We start from the raw sequence: 19421 nt of genomic DNA on the forward strand, positions 1-19421 counted from the left end.
GTCGTCCGAGATTCTTTCTGCTCCCCAGCGTCGACACCATCGAGCTCCTGAGCATCACCAGCATCCTCACCGGTCTGCCTGCCACTGTACATATTCCGACACCGGCACAATGCGTTTCTCGACCATCTTCTCGGTCGCCGCCACGGCGTCGACGGCCCTCGGCGCGTCGCTGCAGCAGGTCTTCAACTGGGGCGCCAACCCTACCAACATCCAGTTCCACATCTATGTGCCGGACCGCCGCGCTACTAACCCGGCCATCATTGTGGCGGTAAGCATTGCCCTGCTCGCCATGCCATGGCCCGTTATCAGCATCAGAGGTCATCCAAGCAAGATTCTAACGAGATATTCTCTTAGCTCCACCCTTGCGGCGGCAACGCCCAGCAGTGGTTCAGCGGGACCCGTCTCCCCCAGTATGCTGACCAGCACGGCTTCATCCTGATCTACCCCAGCACCCCGAACCAGAGCAACTGCTGGGATGTGCACAACACCGCCAGCCTTACGCACAACGGCGGCGGCGACGCCCTCGGCATCGTCAGCATGGTCAACTACACCATTGACCGCTACAGCGCCGACCGTTCGCGCGTCTACGTCATGGGCTTCTCGTCCGGTGGCATGATGACCAACGTCCTGGCCGGTTCTTACCCGGAGGTCTTCGAGGCCGGCGCTGCCTACTCGGGCACCGCCCATGCCTGCTTCTTCGGTGAGTGATTCCGGGCTTAGCACCCAGGAGCCATTCTTCGGCGGGATATTGGGTCTCTTGGTATATCAAATCATGCGGCGCGACTAACCGCCCTGCCACTCTATCTAGGTGCCCCCGGTGCCACCCCCTTCAGCCCGAACCAGACCTGCGCTCAGGGCCTCAGCCACACCCCGGAGCAGTGGGGCAACTTCGTCCGCAACTCGTACCCCGGCTACAACGGCCGCCGCCCGCGCATGCAGATCGTGCACGGCCTCCAGGACTTCCTCGTCCGCCCTCAGTGCGGCTATGAGGCGCTCAAGCAGTGGTCCAACGTTCTCGGCATTCCCTTCACCCGCCAGGTTCAGAACTCGCCCTCGTGGGGCTGGACCACCGAGCTGTACGGCGACGGCACCCAGCTGCAGGGTCTCTTCAGCCAGAGTCTCGGCCATGCTCCGGCCGTTGATGAGCAGCAGCTCCTGAGGTTCTTCAGGCTTATCTAAGTCAGGAAGGTGGGGGATACGATGATGGTCCGGGGGAGGGATGGGTTCTGGTGAGGGGTGAGCGGTTAGGGCCGAAGAGGAGGCCGAGGAGGCGGCCGGTGGGCTGGTCGAGAGTAACTGTGTAGAAAATCACCCTAGTCTTTCAACATAGGCCGAACAAAACGGCCTCATCTTGGGCCTCTTTCTGTGTCAACATCGTATCCGTGATATACCAACGATATCCGTCAACCCTGTAGCGGGAGAGCAAGACGTGCCATGTGGAAAATGGTCGTGTCAAGTGGGTGAGTCAAGTGATGAGGGTCAGGGGTTGCTGGGCCAATGTTTCTGTGAACCCATGAAGTACAATCAAACAGACGCTTGGAAACAGTGGCGGCTGCCCGGTTCAAGTGACGTCAGAAGTGGCTTGAGGGCGGATTTGAGAATGAGGGCGCACGGATGTGGAAGGTAATAAGGGATAGGTACAGTAAACAGTTCATGTGTTACTTACTGGTGTGGTGAAATGACTTCTTCCCGGGTCTGTGAGGGATAACCTACGGTAAACAGTAAACACCTATTGGGGGTCATAGGCGCCCGGTAAACACCCAATGATCTGTCCTCCGTAGAGGTAGAGAGATGCTCCAGCCACTCGTATGGTTGCTACATTGAAGTATGCTCATGGTCCAAGTTGACATGCATGCATGTGTTTCGTCTCACTACTGTTTGATTGTTTGATTTGAATCCAACCTTGAAGTGTACGATAAAGCCCATGGGAAATCTTTCGAGGCCTTATCTCGAAGGTTAAGTTGGGGAATCGCGGGGCATTGAAGATGGAGGTTGGGGAGATGGAAGTTGGAGGGCAACCTTGCGGCTGCGACGGTCCTTCACTTGAGGTCTGGTGCTGATGAACCCAAGGCTGGGCAGGCATGATGCGATCAGGTGGTGAAATAACTGCCAAAATTGGAAGGGTGAGTGAGATGTGTATGCCCTGTCCTCCGCACATACTCCGTACCTCACTAAACCTCCACGACGTCCATCCCGGCTTCCCGACTTCAAGCAGGCGCGGAATTGGAGGAGCAACAAACTGTCGGCAAGCGCTGCTGACGGCAGTTGAAGCGAGGCTACCTGAAGTGTCTAATGCGGCCGGGGTCGGGAGATGCCAATGAGGCTCCATGTTGAAATTTGACTCTCATTTTGACCTGCATCTCTCTCCAACCTCACCTTTCCCAATTGTGCTGCTCTGCAGATGCTTCATCCCCAAACAGCGCTCGCCGCACCACCAAGACACCACCAAACACACCTGAATCGCCAAACGTCCGGCATTCAGGACCCCCAGGATCGCTCTCACTCGAGATGAACCAGGATCGATCGGCTGCGCAACCCGTACCCTGTCGCCTCATCTCTGTCAAGACAATCCAACGCCATGTCAACAATACCTTGTCCACAACCAACGACAGGCTTGTCACCGACACGAAACCCGCGCACCCGTCGACCGACATCTCATCGCGGCTGCAGGACAAGGCTAGCCTTGCGCGACCGTCTGCGTCCATCCCTCTCCATCCCCATCCATCTCCAACCATCCCTCTCCAGACGCATCCATCCCCCATTCGCGTCCCCCCTCTTTGCCCACCTGGTCCCTCTGCCATCCGCATCCTGATAACCATCTTGGCCGTCTGCATTTCGTGCTCTTGATGGTTTGCATTACGTCCGCATCTTCAACCCCGACCCTCCCTATCTACTTCCTCCCCTGGCCATCGATAACAGGCATCGCACCAACTGCCTACCCCGTATTAACTCTCTAACAACGTTCAGAGCCAGGTGCCTACTTCTAGTTACCGCGCCAGGTTCTCTCTTGCGCCAAGCACGGAAAATAAAGTTGATGCCATCGGTCCAGGCTCATCCTCCTCCTCTCTTGTGCGGCTCACGTCGCCGATGGGGCGCCTGCAAGCTAACGCCCCCCGGCTTCGCCGATTAAGCCACCACAGTATGGGCGAGTCAAAATGCACGACTTATCGGCCACTCCGCATGCCTAGCTCCCACGGAATTGAGCCGGGGACGATGGACTGTAGTAGACGGCTGTAAAAACTGCCTCAAATCTACCTTCGACGAACTCTCATCCTATTTGGCGTTGGGACGGAGCAGGTAGACGATGAGTCTTGAGGGGCCTGCTTTGGAAACTCTTCTCTCAAGAAAGATCAGAGGCTCTCCCCGCCAAACAGCTGGTCACAAGGAGATTGGCGCCTTGCCTCTATGCTCACTCGACACCTACGCATCAATGCCGCCTAGGCAGGGGGTGCGCCACTCTCCCCCAGGTCTTGCTCTCAAGTGGAGGGTACTACTCCCCATCTGTGATGTTCGGTGTCAGTCACGGACATCGAGGATGAAGACATGGCACTTATGCACCTGTCCCCACCGGCAAATGGACGACTGCAACCCAAGACATCATCGTGGTTTTATCTCGACCGTTTGAGACTTGCTTGAACGGCGCGCCACCGGCCCCATCGCGGCTCCTGCCCCTGTCAGCCCTGGTGGAGGTTGGTGAGCGCCTCTGATGCCCCTCTCCACGCCACCGCCATGCAGGGGTCATAACCTCACTGTCCAACGAACAGCTAGTTAGCCTGCCTCAAGATGCAGAACATGCAGCCCTCTGCGGAGTTTTTCTACATCACGATATTGGGGCAGGCGGTGGCTCCAGGTCCTTGGTGTTACCAGCTGTATGTACCTGACATAGGTACTACAGAGTACTTGGGCATCTGAGGTTCCTAGAGCGTCAGGCCAACCCACGTTTCGCACCATAGGCGCACCCCACGTTCGGGCACGAACTTGCCAGTGGAGGGCGTCATCGGTCTGAAAACGTTCGAAGTTCGTCTTGTCCTTTTCCCAGACCGCAGGTAGCCAATATGAACCGGGGAGGAAGTCAGTCAATACATAAGTCTTTGGGCCGTGCTTCTGGCCCTACCATCATGTCGAAACACACGGACCAGCCCACTCGGACAACAAACCCAAATGAGATATCAGTCCGGCTTTTGACCTACGACGATGCCCAGTTATCTCGCTCAGTCCCAGCTCGGACGGACTTATGGTTGCTTTGGGGGCGTCGACGCTGCGGACGGGCACCACGAGATCCGCAAGATCTACAACCGTCACCAACCATTCCCAGCGCTTTCATGGTCATCCTGCTCAATGTCTTCCTCCCCCGCCTCCGGGTCCGCAGTACCAACGTCGGGGGCAAGGATCGGCAGGCCGCCGCAATGGACCGTATCTCGCTCCCGGAAACTTGCCCGGCTCTACCTGTTCTCGACATTGTCCATAGAAAAGATCATCAAACTCCTTGCCGATGATGGCTTCAGCCCCAGGTAAGCTTGCTTTACAGGCTTATCATGGACTCAGCTAACAGGCCATCAGGAAGAACTCGGCTCAGAAGACCATCCACAAGATGTTGGACAATGATCCCCGATACCTGCGACCGGAATCCCGACTAGAGATGGGCAAGAGGATCAGCAGTCTGGCAATGTCTTCTCGACGCAGGAAACGGAAGGGCGCCTCAAGCTGTAGCAGGCAAAACTCTAGAGAGGTACTTCATTTTCTCAATCGCTGGTGGACTCGAGACGCTAAACATGCCGACAGGAAAGCTGTCCTTCAACATCAGGACTCACAAGTACGACCGGACCCAGCGTCAAGGCCGAAGACGTGCCATATTTTGACTTGGTTGCTTCGCCGGAGGACTGTGGACCCATCGACCCTCTTTTGTTCACTGGCGAGGACACAGCCGTGGTGAAGCCGCCGCCAAACGATGCCGATGTGGCCGACGTCCAGGACATCAAACGTCGGGTTTCGGACTGCTCCACTGCCTATGCCATGCAATTGGCTACGCTAGTTCACGAGCTAACCATCTCCATCTCATCGAGCAATCCACCATCCCGCCGGGCTTCGGTATCATCGAGTGACGGGAACGAGCCCTTCCTGATATCCCCGATTGTTGACGAAACCAGCCTCGAGGCCTTCGAGCCTTTCCCGGATCCAGGGTATGCTTGCCCGGGGGACTTTCTAACAGCACATACCAGGAGCTGCGCCGACTTCCCCGGCCAACGCCATGGCACTGGAGCCTGCTGGTGTTCAATCGCTCAAGAGACAGCAGCGGACCCGAACTCGTGGCTTCTCGCGACAGGAGAGCTGAGTGAGCGGGCAGAATATGCGCTCAACCACCCCTGCCCGACCCAGCTTGCCATGAGGGATAGCTTTGGCAATTCACTGCTCCACCTATTGGCTGCCTTGGAAGGCTTCCAAGAGTACCTGTTGGGAATCCTGTCCATCAGTGATGGGCCGAGTCTATGCGGACGCAATGCCGGCGGCCAGACCTTTCTTCACGTTCTCCATCTGGAGTGGTTCAGCAATTTTTTTAGTCCAAACTCAGCCCTGAAACGGCTGTTGGCTTACATCCAGGAGGTCTGTCCAGACCTGGTATACGAAGCCGACGTGTACGGCAGGACATTCTTCCACAGGGCCCAATCGGTCGTACGGGACGCCCAAGTCCTCCGGGAGATCATCTATATGTTTGACCCTGGTCGAGCGTCTCGTCGGGACGCGTTCGGCTTCAACCCCGTCGCCGACACTGACGCAACTAGCCAGAAGCCATACATGCCGCCGCGCTGCGTTGAGATGAACTCACCACCGCGAGATATGGGTCTTTCTCTCAGCGATCCGGGATCTGGAGAGGGGTCCTTCCTTGCCTACCACGCCCGTCTGGTCCAGGTCATCAAGGACTCATACATAGATCCCAGGGTTGAAGATTCCCAAGGACGCAACGGTCTGCACTGTCTCGCGGAAGCCATCCTCAGCCAACAGACGCTGGTTCGTCAGGTGCGGTCGTCTCGTTCGTCATCTTTCTCATCGACCAACAATGGCCGTCCAAGCTTGAAGCGCAAACGGGGTTCTCCGGACACCATTAACTGTGTAGTCAACCCGACCATCATCGTGTCCCCTCCATGGGGGCCAGCATGCCCGTCGTTGCCTCCAACTATCCCTCAACCCACCGACGGCGCCGCCCTCCCCACTCGCCTGCAACACCTGCAATGCCTCCTTCACCCGTCCATCTCGGTCGCCGTGGATCACTACGATATGCGTGGCCGCACCCCACTGATGGCCTTTGTTGAGGAGATCGCCGACGACCAGGACGACAGGGCACGCACACTCCAGGCCATCCTCGAGACCTTGCTGCGAGCGCCGGTGTCAGGTCGCAGCGGAGAAGGAAGCATTAGCATAGTTATGGAAGCACGCAACCGCCGGGGCGAGACCGCGTTGCTCATTGCGGCGCGGCTGGGGCGCAAGGTGGCGTTAGCCACGCTTCTCGAGAACGGGGCCAACGTGCACGCACGTGATGCTTCGGGCAGGGGACTACTGGAGATCCTCGATGATGAGGTTGGATCGGCCCGTGCGGCTGGGGACGTCGGGCTGTATGCGCGCCTGGAGGCGTGCCGAGCGTTGTTGACGGGTAGGAAGGAGTGGGGAGTGGAATATGTTTCGAGAGTAGTGAATGGGGAGGGAGGTGTAGTCCGGGAGTGGAAGGTTAGGGGGTAGGTACCCCCCCATTGAGATGGCTTCGGTGGGGGACAATGGATATGGAGTGGGTGGGGGGAGGCTCTCAACTGCATGCATATCCATAATAAGGCGCTAGCGGGGAGGCAATCTCTAATTATTGTGTATGAGGAATGTACTTCAACAGTAACTGGCGGCGGTTAATGATGTGGATGGATGTATGATATGTGCTATTATTTACAATATACATAATGATGAGCAATTGAACTTGCTTTCTGCAGTCCTGCGGGTTTGTCTTGAGACTTGTCGGGAACTTTTCTCATGTCAAGAGATGGCTGACTTGGACACACACCTCTGTTGTGTTTCAGCAGATACTCAGGACTCTTACAGCCAGCCATCACATGCTTGCAGGTGTCAAGAATAGCTCATGGATGGTGTCTTGAATGAGAAATCCTGGAGCGGTCCTTGGACCTGACGAGCTTCTGAGCTTCATGCGGGATTTTGTATCCATCTTTCGCTACCGAGGGATACCTGTTGCGCCATGGCGCTTGATATGCATCAGATAGCGGTTTTCTCGATCAGTATCCATATAAAATAGCTTCAAACTGGCGGTTTGTGCTATGTACATTTTCCATCCATGGGGAAATGGATGATGACTCAGACTCTGCTCATCCTGCAGCCGCGCCAGGTTTGGTTTACCCAGCCTCTCATGTTTGGGTTATGAAGGACGTTGTGGGATTGTGGCTCTTCGTGGCGTCTAGGTCGCTTAACAGACTGCGGAGAGAGGATGAAAGAGAGGGAATTAAGATGGATGATAATACCGCGCAGCGCGGTTTTGCGCTTGCACCGGACTCGAAGCTTCCACCGCCGTTGCGGTTCGTCTCATCTCTCAGCCCTGACTGGCAGTGAGACGTCATCGGGAATCGCTTTCTTCAACCCCTGGCTCTGCAGAGGCTCGCAGCCGCAGGCGGTGGAAGGTGGTGTGGTGGTGGTGGTGGTGGGTGTCATGCATGCTGACGTTACACGGCATCGGGCGTCGAGCTTCAAGCTTCAAGCCCTCGCAGGAGTACCGGGGTTTCATGAATGGATGGGTGGGAAATCCCGGGAACTGACCAACAACAGCGTGCGAGTTAATACGTACTGTAGTAGTAGCTCTCCCCTCCCCCCTGAAACTGATCCTGTCGGTGCCGAAACTCCGTTTGGGGGTCCCTGGTGATTTTCCCCCCTCCCCCGCAGCCACACCGGATGGAATCGCGGCTGGCTGACCAACCCGGAAGCTTCAGGAACAGAGTTGCGGTTGTGTTGCAAGGGAATGGGGGTTTAATCTCCGACTCTGGATGATCTGTCAGTGTTGGAGTGTTGGGCGGGCTGAAGATTTGTGAATTGCCGTTGCGGACTTGAAAGTCCCGAGAGATAATTGTTTGCCCGACAAAGGGGTGAGAGAGTCCGATACTCACTTTGATACATTACAGGAGGAGGGGAGATATCAAGGTGCGCTGCATATGATAGAGAGGTTTCACGGCCCTCGGAGTGTTTAGCCACAATATCCTTGTTGATCCGCAAGCAGTCTTGATACGATGTGGCTTGTTATTGCCTTTTCTGGAAGTGAGTTAGGCAGTAGCTCTGAGGTGGACATTCACTCTTGATTCAGCATCGAAGTCCTTGATCCTACCTAATAACTGGAAAGCGACCCCCCATCCTAGCAATGATTCCCAACAGCAACAACGCCAGCATTCCTTTCTCTCTCTCAAGGGCAGACGTATTCCTGGCAGGATTCATAACCCTCATTCCCAAACTCTATCACCTCGAGAGTCTCGACATGTATGCTAATGTAGTCCTCTGTGCACAATCCACCACATAATACCGTGGCAGTTTCCGCGAGGACGGTAGAAGGATGGAGACAAAAGGAATTGAACTGAAACGCTGTCATGCCCCCATATGGATGCGCTAGTGACGATGTCCAGAGGCACTTTGGTGGACAGTTCTGCTCCGGAGAGGAGCATGTAGGTGCCCTGAGTTCCGGGCCATTGAAGCGTGTCCGGAGGTGTTTGCTATGGTATTGCCCAGCCGGCGTCTTTACATCACTTGGGCAGCGGTGGTGGCGTGGTAACAGTAATTTGCCAAATGTAATGTGTATTCCTAGACTCAAAGAGTATATCTACATGACCTTCGTTTTTTGGCAGCGTTTGTAGGCTACAGACACGTCCAGAACCAATTCCCTGACCCAAACGCTGGGGCAGCTCGGCCCAGCTGACGCCTGTATCAGGGCGCCTACGACGCGCAGCAGCAGCAGAGTTGGGGAGCTGATGGGCAGGAGGAGAAGGTGATGGAGAATTGCGTCGCCCAGTTGTTGGCGTTGCCTGGGCCATTTCCTTTGCCTTTACCATTACCATTACCATTGCCATTGCCATTACCCTCATTCTTGTCATTCTTTCTGCATGAGAGTGTGCCGCGGGATGGGCTGCCCTGGAGAGCTCTGCGGCGGTCGCCGTAGATCCGCTCACCATCGGCCCAGCAAGTCTCGCCACCGATCCCCGTGTGAAGGGCAATCCAGAGCGTGGCATTGCACAAGCTGTCAAGACACTCCGTGGTGATAACTTCGTCGATGGGCACAACACACTGCGTGGCGGAGCAGTAGGTGTTATACCAGAACTGGCCCGGCGCGTGGTTCGTCACCGGGGTGGCTTCGATCTGGAGCTTTGGCTTCTCCAGACCGGCGCCGACGAGGTCGAAGACCAAGGTCCGCGTGGCATCGTCGTAGCTGACAACGACGCTGTTGGATGTAGGCTTTTGGCCGCAGATCAGGGGGATGGTTTGCTGAGTGAGCTGTGGAGGGAGAGGTCCGCCGGGAGTGCAGACCTTTTGGCTCGCGGGACACTCGGCCGGAGCGCAATGCTCTGATTCGCAAGTGCGACGGAAGACGCCGGTGTAGCGGGAGATGCTTGCGGAGGGAGACATGTGTGGGAGTTGTCGACAGCACAGGTGTCGATGGTGTATTTAGGGCACGGCGCCTCGTGTTCGCAGGTGGCGAGGGCGGTGCCGGCTAGGCCGCCAAGGAGGCCGAAGAGAGTCGACGAACGCATATTGTTGTCTCGAGAAGTTGTGTATAGGACCGGGTCTCAAAGTTGTTTCCAAGGGAATGGCAGCTCAACACTCGAAGTAAGAAGGCTGGATGGTTTGTTCTCTAATAGCGAGAGATTCCATTCCTCCTACCTCACAAATCAATCATGGGGTAATTGAGATTCTTAAATAATTGCACGCAGGACTTTGAGTCTCTGAGTCTCGCCCCAGCTTCTGGCACTGCACCTCCCTCAACCGACAGCTCAGCTCTTGTTACTAACAGTCATATCTAGCAAGATCTACTTCATTGGGCTCGATCGAGACACAATAGTTCGATTCCTTCGCGGTGACTGCGAGTTGTCGGGCGTGAAAACACCAGCTGAACCAGTGTTGGTTAGTTTCGGCGACCATAGACGTACGATGCATAAGCCATCCACTGCACTAACAACAAACTTCGACCACTCAGGGTTTTTGTCACTTCCATCCAGCCTCAAACTGTCAGCTGAATTGAAGCCACCGAGCATGTGGTGAACAGCTATTGCTTCACCGGCCCATGGTATCCACCGGTAGGCGCTCCCGTCTCTAGAGGACAACACATAGAGCTATTAACACTTGTTGCAGCTCAACGACAGCAGTGGCTTCGCCGATGCTCTTTTGTTGGGATACTTGTGCTGACCGGAGATGCAACATTTCCCGTGTTCTGACAACTACATTATTGTGAAACGTCGAGCCCGTTTGCCGTGCATCTCTTCTTTTGCTGTGTGACAAGACCCGAGACATTGTGCTTTTGTTTGTTCAACGTATTCGGCGGGTCTGAGACATACATGCGTCGAATTGGAAAGGCTAATTATGGAGCAGCGAGATTGGACACCGCCATACTCCGCACTCCGTATATCTCTGTATGTACTGTACCTAGATCTTGGTGATCTGGTCTGGCCTAGGTACATAAAATGTGGAGAAAGAACCGCCCCCTCGGATCCGAGTCGGGGGCCTGAATACGGTGCAGTTGCTCCACCCCAAGACTCCACTCGCCGGATAATATAGAGATCTTGGGATGATTGGGTGAAACCGGAGTTGTGAGCCAATACACGTGTACATCTATGCGTGGGTACGGTACCTGTGAGAAATCCCATCGTGCACATGGTTGGAGCTCTGTCTGTTTGTTAACGCCACGACGGGTCTAGAACCCAATCGCAGTCAATCGCATTCGACGCCACTTTGGCCGTCGGTCTGTGGAGGAGAGTCCAGGCAATCACTGCCCTGCTCACGGTGTCCTTTCAGCTGGGTTTGGGAGGGGAAAGGTCAGGCAGGAAGAAGAAGCATCTCGGAGATGGTATGCGCTTCGAGTCTTCCTCCTCTCATAGTAATATCTGGCCGCAGCTTTGGGGGCCATGATGTTAGCCTGTGGCTGATGCTCTCGGGCTAGATGTCTCTGTTGTTGGATCGCCAAGTCCAAGACTTGGCTTGGCCCCTGAACTGTTGACACGGAATAACTCCACCGCCCCGTAACGTTGTGCTGACGAGCAAGGGGCAGAATTGACCCCTTTTTCGTTTGCTGACCAGAGCATTTGGGCCTTAGAGTTTTGTTTCCCGTCTTCTGTCCACATAGAGTTTTTGTCTACTTTGCGGTCTGTTTATTTTCATCTCTTATATCGAAATAAAGCGTTCATATCAGTCGAGCTCTGCGTCCCAGCCGCAACGACAATCATCAGTGCTGATCGCTGCAGCCTTCACGCTGCACCCAAGACACGTCTTCAGCAGCCGGCGAACCATCAAGCGAACCAACGCAGCCTCGCGCTCAATCAGGCAACCAGCGCTTTGACCGAATAGGCGATTGTCTGATAGACGGCATCTGCCTTTATCATTCTGGGAATCCTCCCCTCCTCTTCCTCCTCTTTTTCTCATTTTTTTGCTCTCAGTCGTGCGGCACGACCGCTGGTGTCAACGTCCTGACCGGCGTTTTCGGCGGCCGGCCGGGCCCCGCCCTGCCACATTTACTCCACTCCGATCCGGTCCGATCCGACCTGACCCCCGATCCCAGCTCCGGCTCCGGCCCCGGGTGTCAACTGTCGTGAAACCATGCTTCCGTCACCAGACGCAGTGCCCGGGACTGGCAGACAGCAACCATCTCGTCGCGCAGCCCTTCTCCACGCCCCGGGTTTCTCTTTCACCAAACTCCCTCTCCCCCTGGCTGCCTGCGCGGCATGCTTCTGCGCCTGGTTGCGCGGTATCCTGCCATATGCCGTGTTCAAAACGACGAGCGGGACAGGCCCGGAAGAAGGGGAGGTGCTTTCGGAGATTGTTTGTTGGGCGGTGGTGACGCTGTTTTGGCGGTGGGGTTGGTTGAGGGCAAACGGGGGTTATCGTTCGCTCTCCCACGGCGGGAATCGTGCGGGGTCAAGTCAGAGACGGGTTGAAGAGGATGGGTTCGAGTGCGTCGTCGGTGATGACGACCTGCGCCGGAACGATGAAGAGGAGGGTGCGGATCGGACTGGCTTGCTGGCGAGCTTTGTTGGGCAACGAGGGAGAGGCAAGTTGGAGGGAAAGTGGAGGAAAGGAAGGTGGATAACCGGAAGGGCGCTATTACGGCGGTTCTTTTACTGGATCTCGCGGGTCTCTCAGCAGACGGAGTGGCAGGGAGCTGGCGGCGAGAAAGTTTGGATCCTAGCGTTATGTCTGGCCACCGCGAGCGCGTACCAGGCTGAGGTTGGGCCTGTGTGGCTTCTTGTAAGTGCTGGACGTGGGTTACAACAACCAAGTCACCTCCCTGCTCTCGTCAATTTGCTATTTATTGATGTTCAGTCGTCTCGGAAAAGCATGTCTAACAAGATCCGTCTCCAGCCTGCCCTGACACCGCTGGTGTTCGGCACCGTCCCTCTTCTTCAGCCAAACATACCGCTCCCTTTCACAAAAAAACCAGTTCTCTCTCTCATGGCCACCCTCGCATTTCGTGCCATTCTTTGTTTCTCCACCAGCTTGGACAGGAGCATTCAGGACTTGGCGCTGTCTGTTATTCCTGCGGCAGCGCTCTTCGTCGTTTATGTTTCGGCCGTACCGAGGTCGGCGTCCGTAGCTAAATGGCTGCCCAGACTTCCAGACCTGGAGGACATCGGTCCTCTGTCAATGAGAACGATTCTCCTCCTTATGGGAGTCCTGGCCTGGCAGACAATAACATACGGAACGCCGGTCTTGAACTGGGGTTGGCCCGTGGTGACGGTTGGTCTGGTCAAAGCACTGTGCTGGTTTTTTACCATCTTGACAGTTTGTCTACCCCAAGCTTGGTTAACGTGTCCGTGTGCTGACATTTCCAGGCCCGCAATGCATTTTGGTGGCTTGCCCCAGACATTGCAATATTTGGGTTCCTTGCGAGCCGGGATCCGGCGATTTATCGGAAAGAGTACTGGAACGCTCCCATTCTAGCAGCTGCCGCGTTTGCGCAAATTATCATTCATCTCCCTGGGTCCAAGGCCAAGTGGCTATGCCTTGTGTTGGGCGTCTTACCTTTCAGCTCTTGGATAGCAGAAGGAGTTGCTATCAGCAGGGTGGGCTCATACCAGCTTTATTCCATCGATCATCCAGTAGCACAACTTGTCCGTCAAGCCAGGGACGACTTCCAAAGCATGCTGGAACGACAGTCTAAGACATACTCAGAAGCGGTTGCTGAGTATCGACGACGGTATGGCCTCGACCCTCCGCCTGGCTTCGAAGCGTGGTATGGATACGCCGAGGAGATCAAATCTCCTCTCATCGACGAGTTCGACGGCATCTTCCGATCAATCCGACCTTTCTTGCACTTGAGCGGCCGCCAGGTCTTGGATATGATGGCCAGAGTGCAGCGACTCCCTGATGCGGACGTCTGGACGTGTACGATTTCCAGCATCACCGCCAACACCGTTTGCAAACACCCCACGCGCATCTTTGACCGCAACATTTCCTACATGTTCAACCGCCTCCTGGGAAATCTCCGGGATGGCGTCTTGCCGCGCGACGTCACCTTCCTTGTCAACCACCTTGACGAACCCGCCGTCATGCTCCCCCGATCCAAGAACCCCGCAAAACCCATCACCATCGCCAATTTCTCTGGACGTGCCACTTGGGATGCCATCACCGAGTTTTGCGGCGTTATTCCACAGCGCGGCCACGGCAAGGACAAGGACGCCCACCATATCGACACCTATGGCCTGCCATTCGTCACCAACGTCACTCGCTCGCGCAACATATGTGCCAATCCGAGCTATTCTCACCAGCACGGCTTGTTCATCTCCCCTGCTTCATTCCGGCTCATCGAAGGCAGAGTCCCCGTCCTATCCACCGGTGCGCCATCCACCATGGCCGACATCCTCTTCCCCTCCCCAGCGCATGTCGTGGAGCCCGAGTTCCGCTACGACCCTTCCGTGCCCGTCGTGCCTTGGGAAAAGAAGGATCGCAGCGCATATTGGGCCGGAGCAGACACCGGTGGAATGGTCTACGGCACCTCTCACCACGACGCAGACAAGTGGCGCCAGTTCCACCGCCAGCGCTTCATCTCCCTAGCCCAAAACCTCCAGCGTTCAAACCACACCTACCTCCGCGAAGTCAAGACCACCACCACCGACCCCTCTACGGGCGAACAAACCACCCAACCCCGCGTCGTCCCCGTCTCCTCCACTTACCTCAACACGCACCTCTACCGCGTTCACCCGACCCACCTCCATACCTGCTTGTTCCCGTACTTCAGCGCCTCCCGCGCGGCGCGCATCGCCTGCCGCGCCGAGCGCGCCTTCTTCCGGCTGGTCTCGCGGCAGCCCGCGTCCACGTCCTACGCGCACAGGCTCGTCTTCGACCTGGACGGCAACGGCATCTCGGGGCGGTTCCCGCGCCTGCTCGCGAGCGGGTCGCTCGTGCTCAAGCAGGTGGGCGCGCTGCGGGAGTGGTGGAACGACGACTCGGGCGAGGGAGGGGACGGCCGGGTGCGGGCGTGGGTGCACTACATTCCTGTCAGTATGGATATGGGGGAGGTGCCGGAGCTGGTGCATTTCTTGTTGGAGACGGGGCAAGGGAATGAGCTGGCGAGGGAGGTGGCGGAGCAAGGGAGGGAGTGGATGGCGAAGGCGATGCGGGAGGAGGATGTGAAGTTGTTTTTGTGGAGGTTGGTGTTGGAGTTGGCGAGGGTGGAGGATCCGGAGAGGGGGCCGATTTTGGTGTGAGGAGGGAGGTTGGTGGTGGTGATGGTAGTGGTGATTGGGGAGTTGGGCGAGGTGGGGAGATGCATCCACTTGGCTGAGAATATATATAAGTCGCGACCTGCTCCCGTTGACTTCGATGGTGGGATAGCAGGAATCAAGAGGAGATGAGGAAGAGTACCGGAACGACTATGTTGTCTATCTAGAGGTAATACGTCTCAGGTGCCTCCCTAATCGTATGTAGCCGTATTGTACTACATACATACCGACATGAAATGGAAATAGTTACATACGTTTTCCTCACTAGAATGTTACCAGAAACCCATCATACCTGCGATTTTGCCTCCCAATCGTTCCATCTTGACGTTATATTAACGTAGGAAATGCATACATAGAGAGCGTGACGTCGTTCCGGCATTGGCTAGTGAGTTATAAAAACAAAGGAAAAGCACCGGCGAATGGCTGGCTGTCTGGCGATTGGCGCGCAGACAGGCCTAAGGATGTGTGTTTTGCGAGCTGATGGCCTCTGTGGAAGTCCGCTGTCGAGGGTGTGGAGGAGCGTGGCCCCTCGTTGGTCGTGTTCTTAAAACGGTCTCGGATTTGGAGATGGCTCCAACCGTTTCTCTCTTGATCTTCTCGCCTTGTGTCCGTTTCTGTCTTGGCGTGCCCACCCGCGCTGCCGGCAAGCAGCGACACAACTGAGACGAGACTCCACCACTGCGACAATGAATTTCAAGGCCCACCCTGCTAGAGCACCGTGTAAGTCAGCCTGAACTTCCCCTTTGGGCAGACTTCCTTGTTGGGTCTTGGGACAGAACCCAAACCACGCATGATGACCGGGCGAGTATATGCTTTGCACAGAGTACTAACCCATCAACACGCTTAAGTCCATGCGACATCAATGGTCCTGTGCCTGGCGTGGGCTTGGGCCGGCATTCGCTCCATCCCCAGCAGCAGCTGAAGCGTTGCCCTGCTCAAGAACCAGGCTCAAGGGCGCCAAGATTTGGTTCATCCGTTCACGATACGTTGGCATACGCGACATTTCTGCAGGGGATGGGTTCAGTCCTCGGACTCTTCCGTAGACAGTTCCGTCGTCAAATGAGTCTTGGGTCAAGAAACCATCGAGGTTGTGCCAATAGCATTGGTTGGTACCATGCTGGCCTCCCTCGAGGGTGATGGATGTTGGACCAGAGGTTGAAGCGCAATCCGGTTGGTTGATGGACCTGAAACGTGGTGATGGTGAGCGAGCGGACTTGACAATGCACAAGGAATATGAAAGTAGTATTTTGATGACCAAGGGACTCGGGTCGTCATCGCAGCTCGGGCAGTTCCCAGCCCAGTGACCTGCAGAAACTGCCCCACTGCAAGTTGCAACCTGCCGCCACCAAGTGCACGCGGCCCGGACCAGCACAAACCAGCCTGGTGGTAGGTAACTAGCATTGGCCAATCATGTTGCATGTCATTTCTGTGTGACGTGCAGCTCGAATCTCTGAACTGACAACAAATGCACTCAAGGACCCGGATGAAAGAAGATACCGATGTCTCTTTATTGACCGGTTGTTGAAGACAATAGAAACAGTCCACTCACTGGCTGTGGAACTGAGGGGAGCTGCCATCCCCGACGTTAGGGTCCATTTTTGTCATCCTGGAGACGACAGGCCGTGAAGGTCGTAGTGGAATCGCTTGTCTCGTGACACTGGACAGTACAGCGCTCCCAAGATGATATACTGTCGACGAACGAACTGACCGATGGGTAAAGCTGACGTCGTGTGAAAGGAGTCTCGGCGTGAAGGTAGGTGTTCGGGACTGAGTCTTGTTGTCATGGACATGGCAAGAGATTGGGGCAGCGCCTTTATATCAATAATAGGGTCAACAGACGTCTGAAAACTCAATAGAGGGACGAGGGCATCACAAACTCCCGATTAGGGTACATTTCGACCTGAGTGCGGATGCATGTGTCGGTGAAAAAAACAAGGCGTCTCGTTAACCCGTCCAAGCTGGCCCCACCCCCAGTCCGACTGGGATACTAAGCCCCTATTCCGTCCGCGTGCAGGCCCAGCGAGCCCGGACCAGTGTAAGTATTGGCTTCCAGGCAGGTAAGGTACCTGAATATAGGAACCTGATGTAATTCTGACCCACTCGCTCAACACAGCCAATCAGTTCCTTCCAAGATCCACCACACCTCGGCCTGGCCAAGATGGTGGGTCCATATATTACAAAGTACATACAGTACCATACGGCTTGGCGCCTGGGGCAACGCCACGGGCGCCATAAAAGACGGGACGTCTGGGTACCTGTAACCATACCGTATGGGACCTGAACGCCCGAATCGGAAGCCAAAGCCCTGGTGCCAGCTGCAGTACCTTACATTGGGTGCTGTACTTCAGCTAGCTGGGAGAAGGGGCGCGCACCACATACCTACGTCCCTTACCTGGCCTGCACCTAGCATCAAACCGACGGTGGTGGGGGGATATCGACAAGGGCATGTGTGCCTGTGTCGAGGCAGAGAACCGAAGGCTCCGGAGGCTCTACCGGGGGGAGGGGGACGTGGTTCGCGCACCCTGATGCCTCATTCCATTCGACATGCATAAGGCAGACTCTCCTAAGGTGCTGCACTCGTCTCTGAAGACCCATTTAAAATAGAGACATCCTTTTTGTACCCTAGCTATAGGCTTTTTGCACCCTAGCCCCACTTTATCCCTAACCCTTGCAGCCCCAAAACCTCTTGATCGCGTCTGCCATCCCACCCTCCAAGTCAGCTCAATTCCTCCATTTCCGCTACTTTTAACAACGTTAACAAATCTCAGTAAGCAGGGCAGTTAGGCCGTAGCCGCGCGAGGCCGAGTAAGTCTATAGGCGGTATGTGACGGCATGGCTGCGCCATAGTCATATAACCCTAACCCTGGGCAGAGTGGGGCGGAACCTAAGCCGCCGCAGGGTAGGGTCCCTCGCCGGAACCTAACCCGGCGAGACCCACCCGCGCACCCTCCTTGGGCTGCGAGCGCCTGGTGCCCATTCTGTTCCTCTTTCCTTTCCTTTCGCAACGCAGAAGTTCTGAGTAATAGAGTGGTTTTCCGCAGGCACGCCCTCGTGAGACCTTTCTCTGCCGTCACACCCTGCCCCCGAGCAGCTTACTCTAGCTATCTATTCGCTGTAATCCCTCCTAGTAGGAGGGTATTAACCTTGTTGCCGAGGATACTGTAGATAAAGCTATTCCTAGTACCCAGGCTGGAGAGGTCGAGGTCCCTGTAATGTAGGGCGTGAGGCGTGGCGGTGGTAATCGAGGAGGAAGTCGGGGAGGAAGTCGGGGAGGCGGTCGCGGTCGGGGTCGCAGTCAGGGTTATAGAGGCAGGCCAGCTACGCAGGCCTGATGGCAGGGTTAGGGATTGTATGGATAGGTAGTTAGAAACTTGTATAAAACTGTAAACTCTTGATTTTTACTCGTTTTTAGGCCTTTCTCGCTACTACTGCGTTGACTGACTTGAGAAAGGTGATGTCGTCGGCGTGGTGGTCGTTCTGACAGGTGCAAGGGTTAGGGATAAAGTGGGGCTAGGGTGCAAAAAGCCTATGGCTAGGGTACAAAAAGGGTGTCTCTAAAATAAAGATAAATACCTGGAATCTAACCTCCCTTCCGGAACCATCTCCATCAGTGTTCCTGTCCCCGTCGCCGCCGGTCCCCACCTTGCTTCACTGGAGTGCATCTCCCTTCTTCTCACTTGAATGTCTCTACTTCAATGTCTTCGGATATCCCAGAGCGGGCAGTCTCATTGCACACGGAATGCGACTGAATGAGTTGCACCCAGCTCAGCAGCCTCGCAGAAGCGCACAGTACTGCGAAGCGTGTATACTCCATGGGTTGCGTCCTAGACGCAGAATCCCTTGGGCAGACATTCTATTCCAATGAGTCTCCCCTTTGTGATAGACAGTCCTGTAACCCGCGGCTGGATTGTTGCACAAAGCGGATAGTTTTTGGAGCGTGCAGCCCTTGGACTCAATACTCTATGGACCACCATCTCTATTAGGGGAGCCCTCGAGGAGAATACCGCTTCGAGGACTGCCGTCACGGACTGAGTGTGAAAGACTCGTGCGAAACACCACTGTCGTGATGTGGATCGGCTGGAAAGTTGATCCGGGACTTCGCACGTCTGAACCATGTCCAGACTGCACACCTCTTCGCTCTCGGAGACTGCCTGTCTCGAACACGACTTGGTCCAGGAACTGACCATCGAAGAGCACATAGTGCTTTAGTGGATTTCCCACCCCGGACCGCTTTCGGGGACAAGATGCCCGGAACGGAGAAGGCCTAGCACAGCACTTTCCTAGCGATGACAAGTCCCTGGAAGTCGGTCAAGATGACGTCGATAAATGCTTTGACAACCCCTGTCGCTGCTCTGTGGCAATGTAGGGCGACGTTCGCGACCGTGAGAAATGAACGGCAGTTCGAGGTCCAACATCCATCGCAGCGTGTCGGACTCGAGACGCGCACCCTGGATGACCAAGCGTATCTCA

At 55.7% G+C, this 19421-nt stretch overlaps 4 protein-coding genes across 4 annotated transcripts; 3 read left to right on the forward strand and 1 right to left on the reverse strand.

Annotated features, from left to right (window-relative positions):
- Positions 1-109: 109 nt before the first annotated feature.
- Positions 110-1179, forward strand: VTJ04DRAFT_9338 (uncharacterized protein; the record flags this gene model as incomplete). Its single annotated transcript, XM_069367874.1, has 3 exons — positions 110-268; positions 355-700; positions 809-1179. The coding sequence occupies 3 exons, from the start codon at positions 110-112 to the stop codon at positions 1177-1179; spliced, it is 876 nt and encodes a 291-aa protein (XP_069216159.1).
- A 3159-nt stretch (positions 1180-4338) lies between these two features.
- Positions 4339-6732, forward strand: VTJ04DRAFT_9339 (uncharacterized protein; the record flags this gene model as incomplete). Its single annotated transcript, XM_069367875.1, has 3 exons — positions 4339-4511; positions 4561-4729; positions 4783-6732. The coding sequence occupies 3 exons, from the start codon at positions 4339-4341 to the stop codon at positions 6730-6732; spliced, it is 2292 nt and encodes a 763-aa protein (XP_069216160.1).
- A 2229-nt stretch (positions 6733-8961) lies between these two features.
- VTJ04DRAFT_9340 (uncharacterized protein) lies at positions 8962-9648 on the reverse strand (the record flags this gene model as incomplete). Its single annotated transcript, XM_069367877.1, has 1 exon — positions 8962-9648. The coding sequence occupies one exon, from the start codon at positions 9646-9648 to the stop codon at positions 8962-8964; it is 687 nt and encodes a 228-aa protein (XP_069216161.1).
- A 2181-nt stretch (positions 9649-11829) lies between these two features.
- Positions 11830-14936, forward strand: VTJ04DRAFT_9341 (uncharacterized protein; the record flags this gene model as incomplete). The annotated part of the gene is made up of 3 exons (XM_069367878.1): positions 11830-12477; positions 12592-13011; positions 13062-14936. The coding sequence occupies 3 exons, from the start codon at positions 11830-11832 to the stop codon at positions 14934-14936; spliced, it is 2943 nt and encodes a 980-aa protein (XP_069216162.1).
- Positions 14937-19421: the final 4485 nt, after the last annotated feature.

The sequence above is a fragment of the Mycothermus thermophilus genome, assembly GCF_041956435.1.
Source record: "Mycothermus thermophilus strain CBS 625.91 unplaced genomic scaffold VTJ04scaffold_6, whole genome shotgun sequence".
Classification (NCBI taxonomy): domain Eukaryota; kingdom Fungi; phylum Ascomycota; class Sordariomycetes; order Sordariales; family Chaetomiaceae; genus Mycothermus; species Mycothermus thermophilus.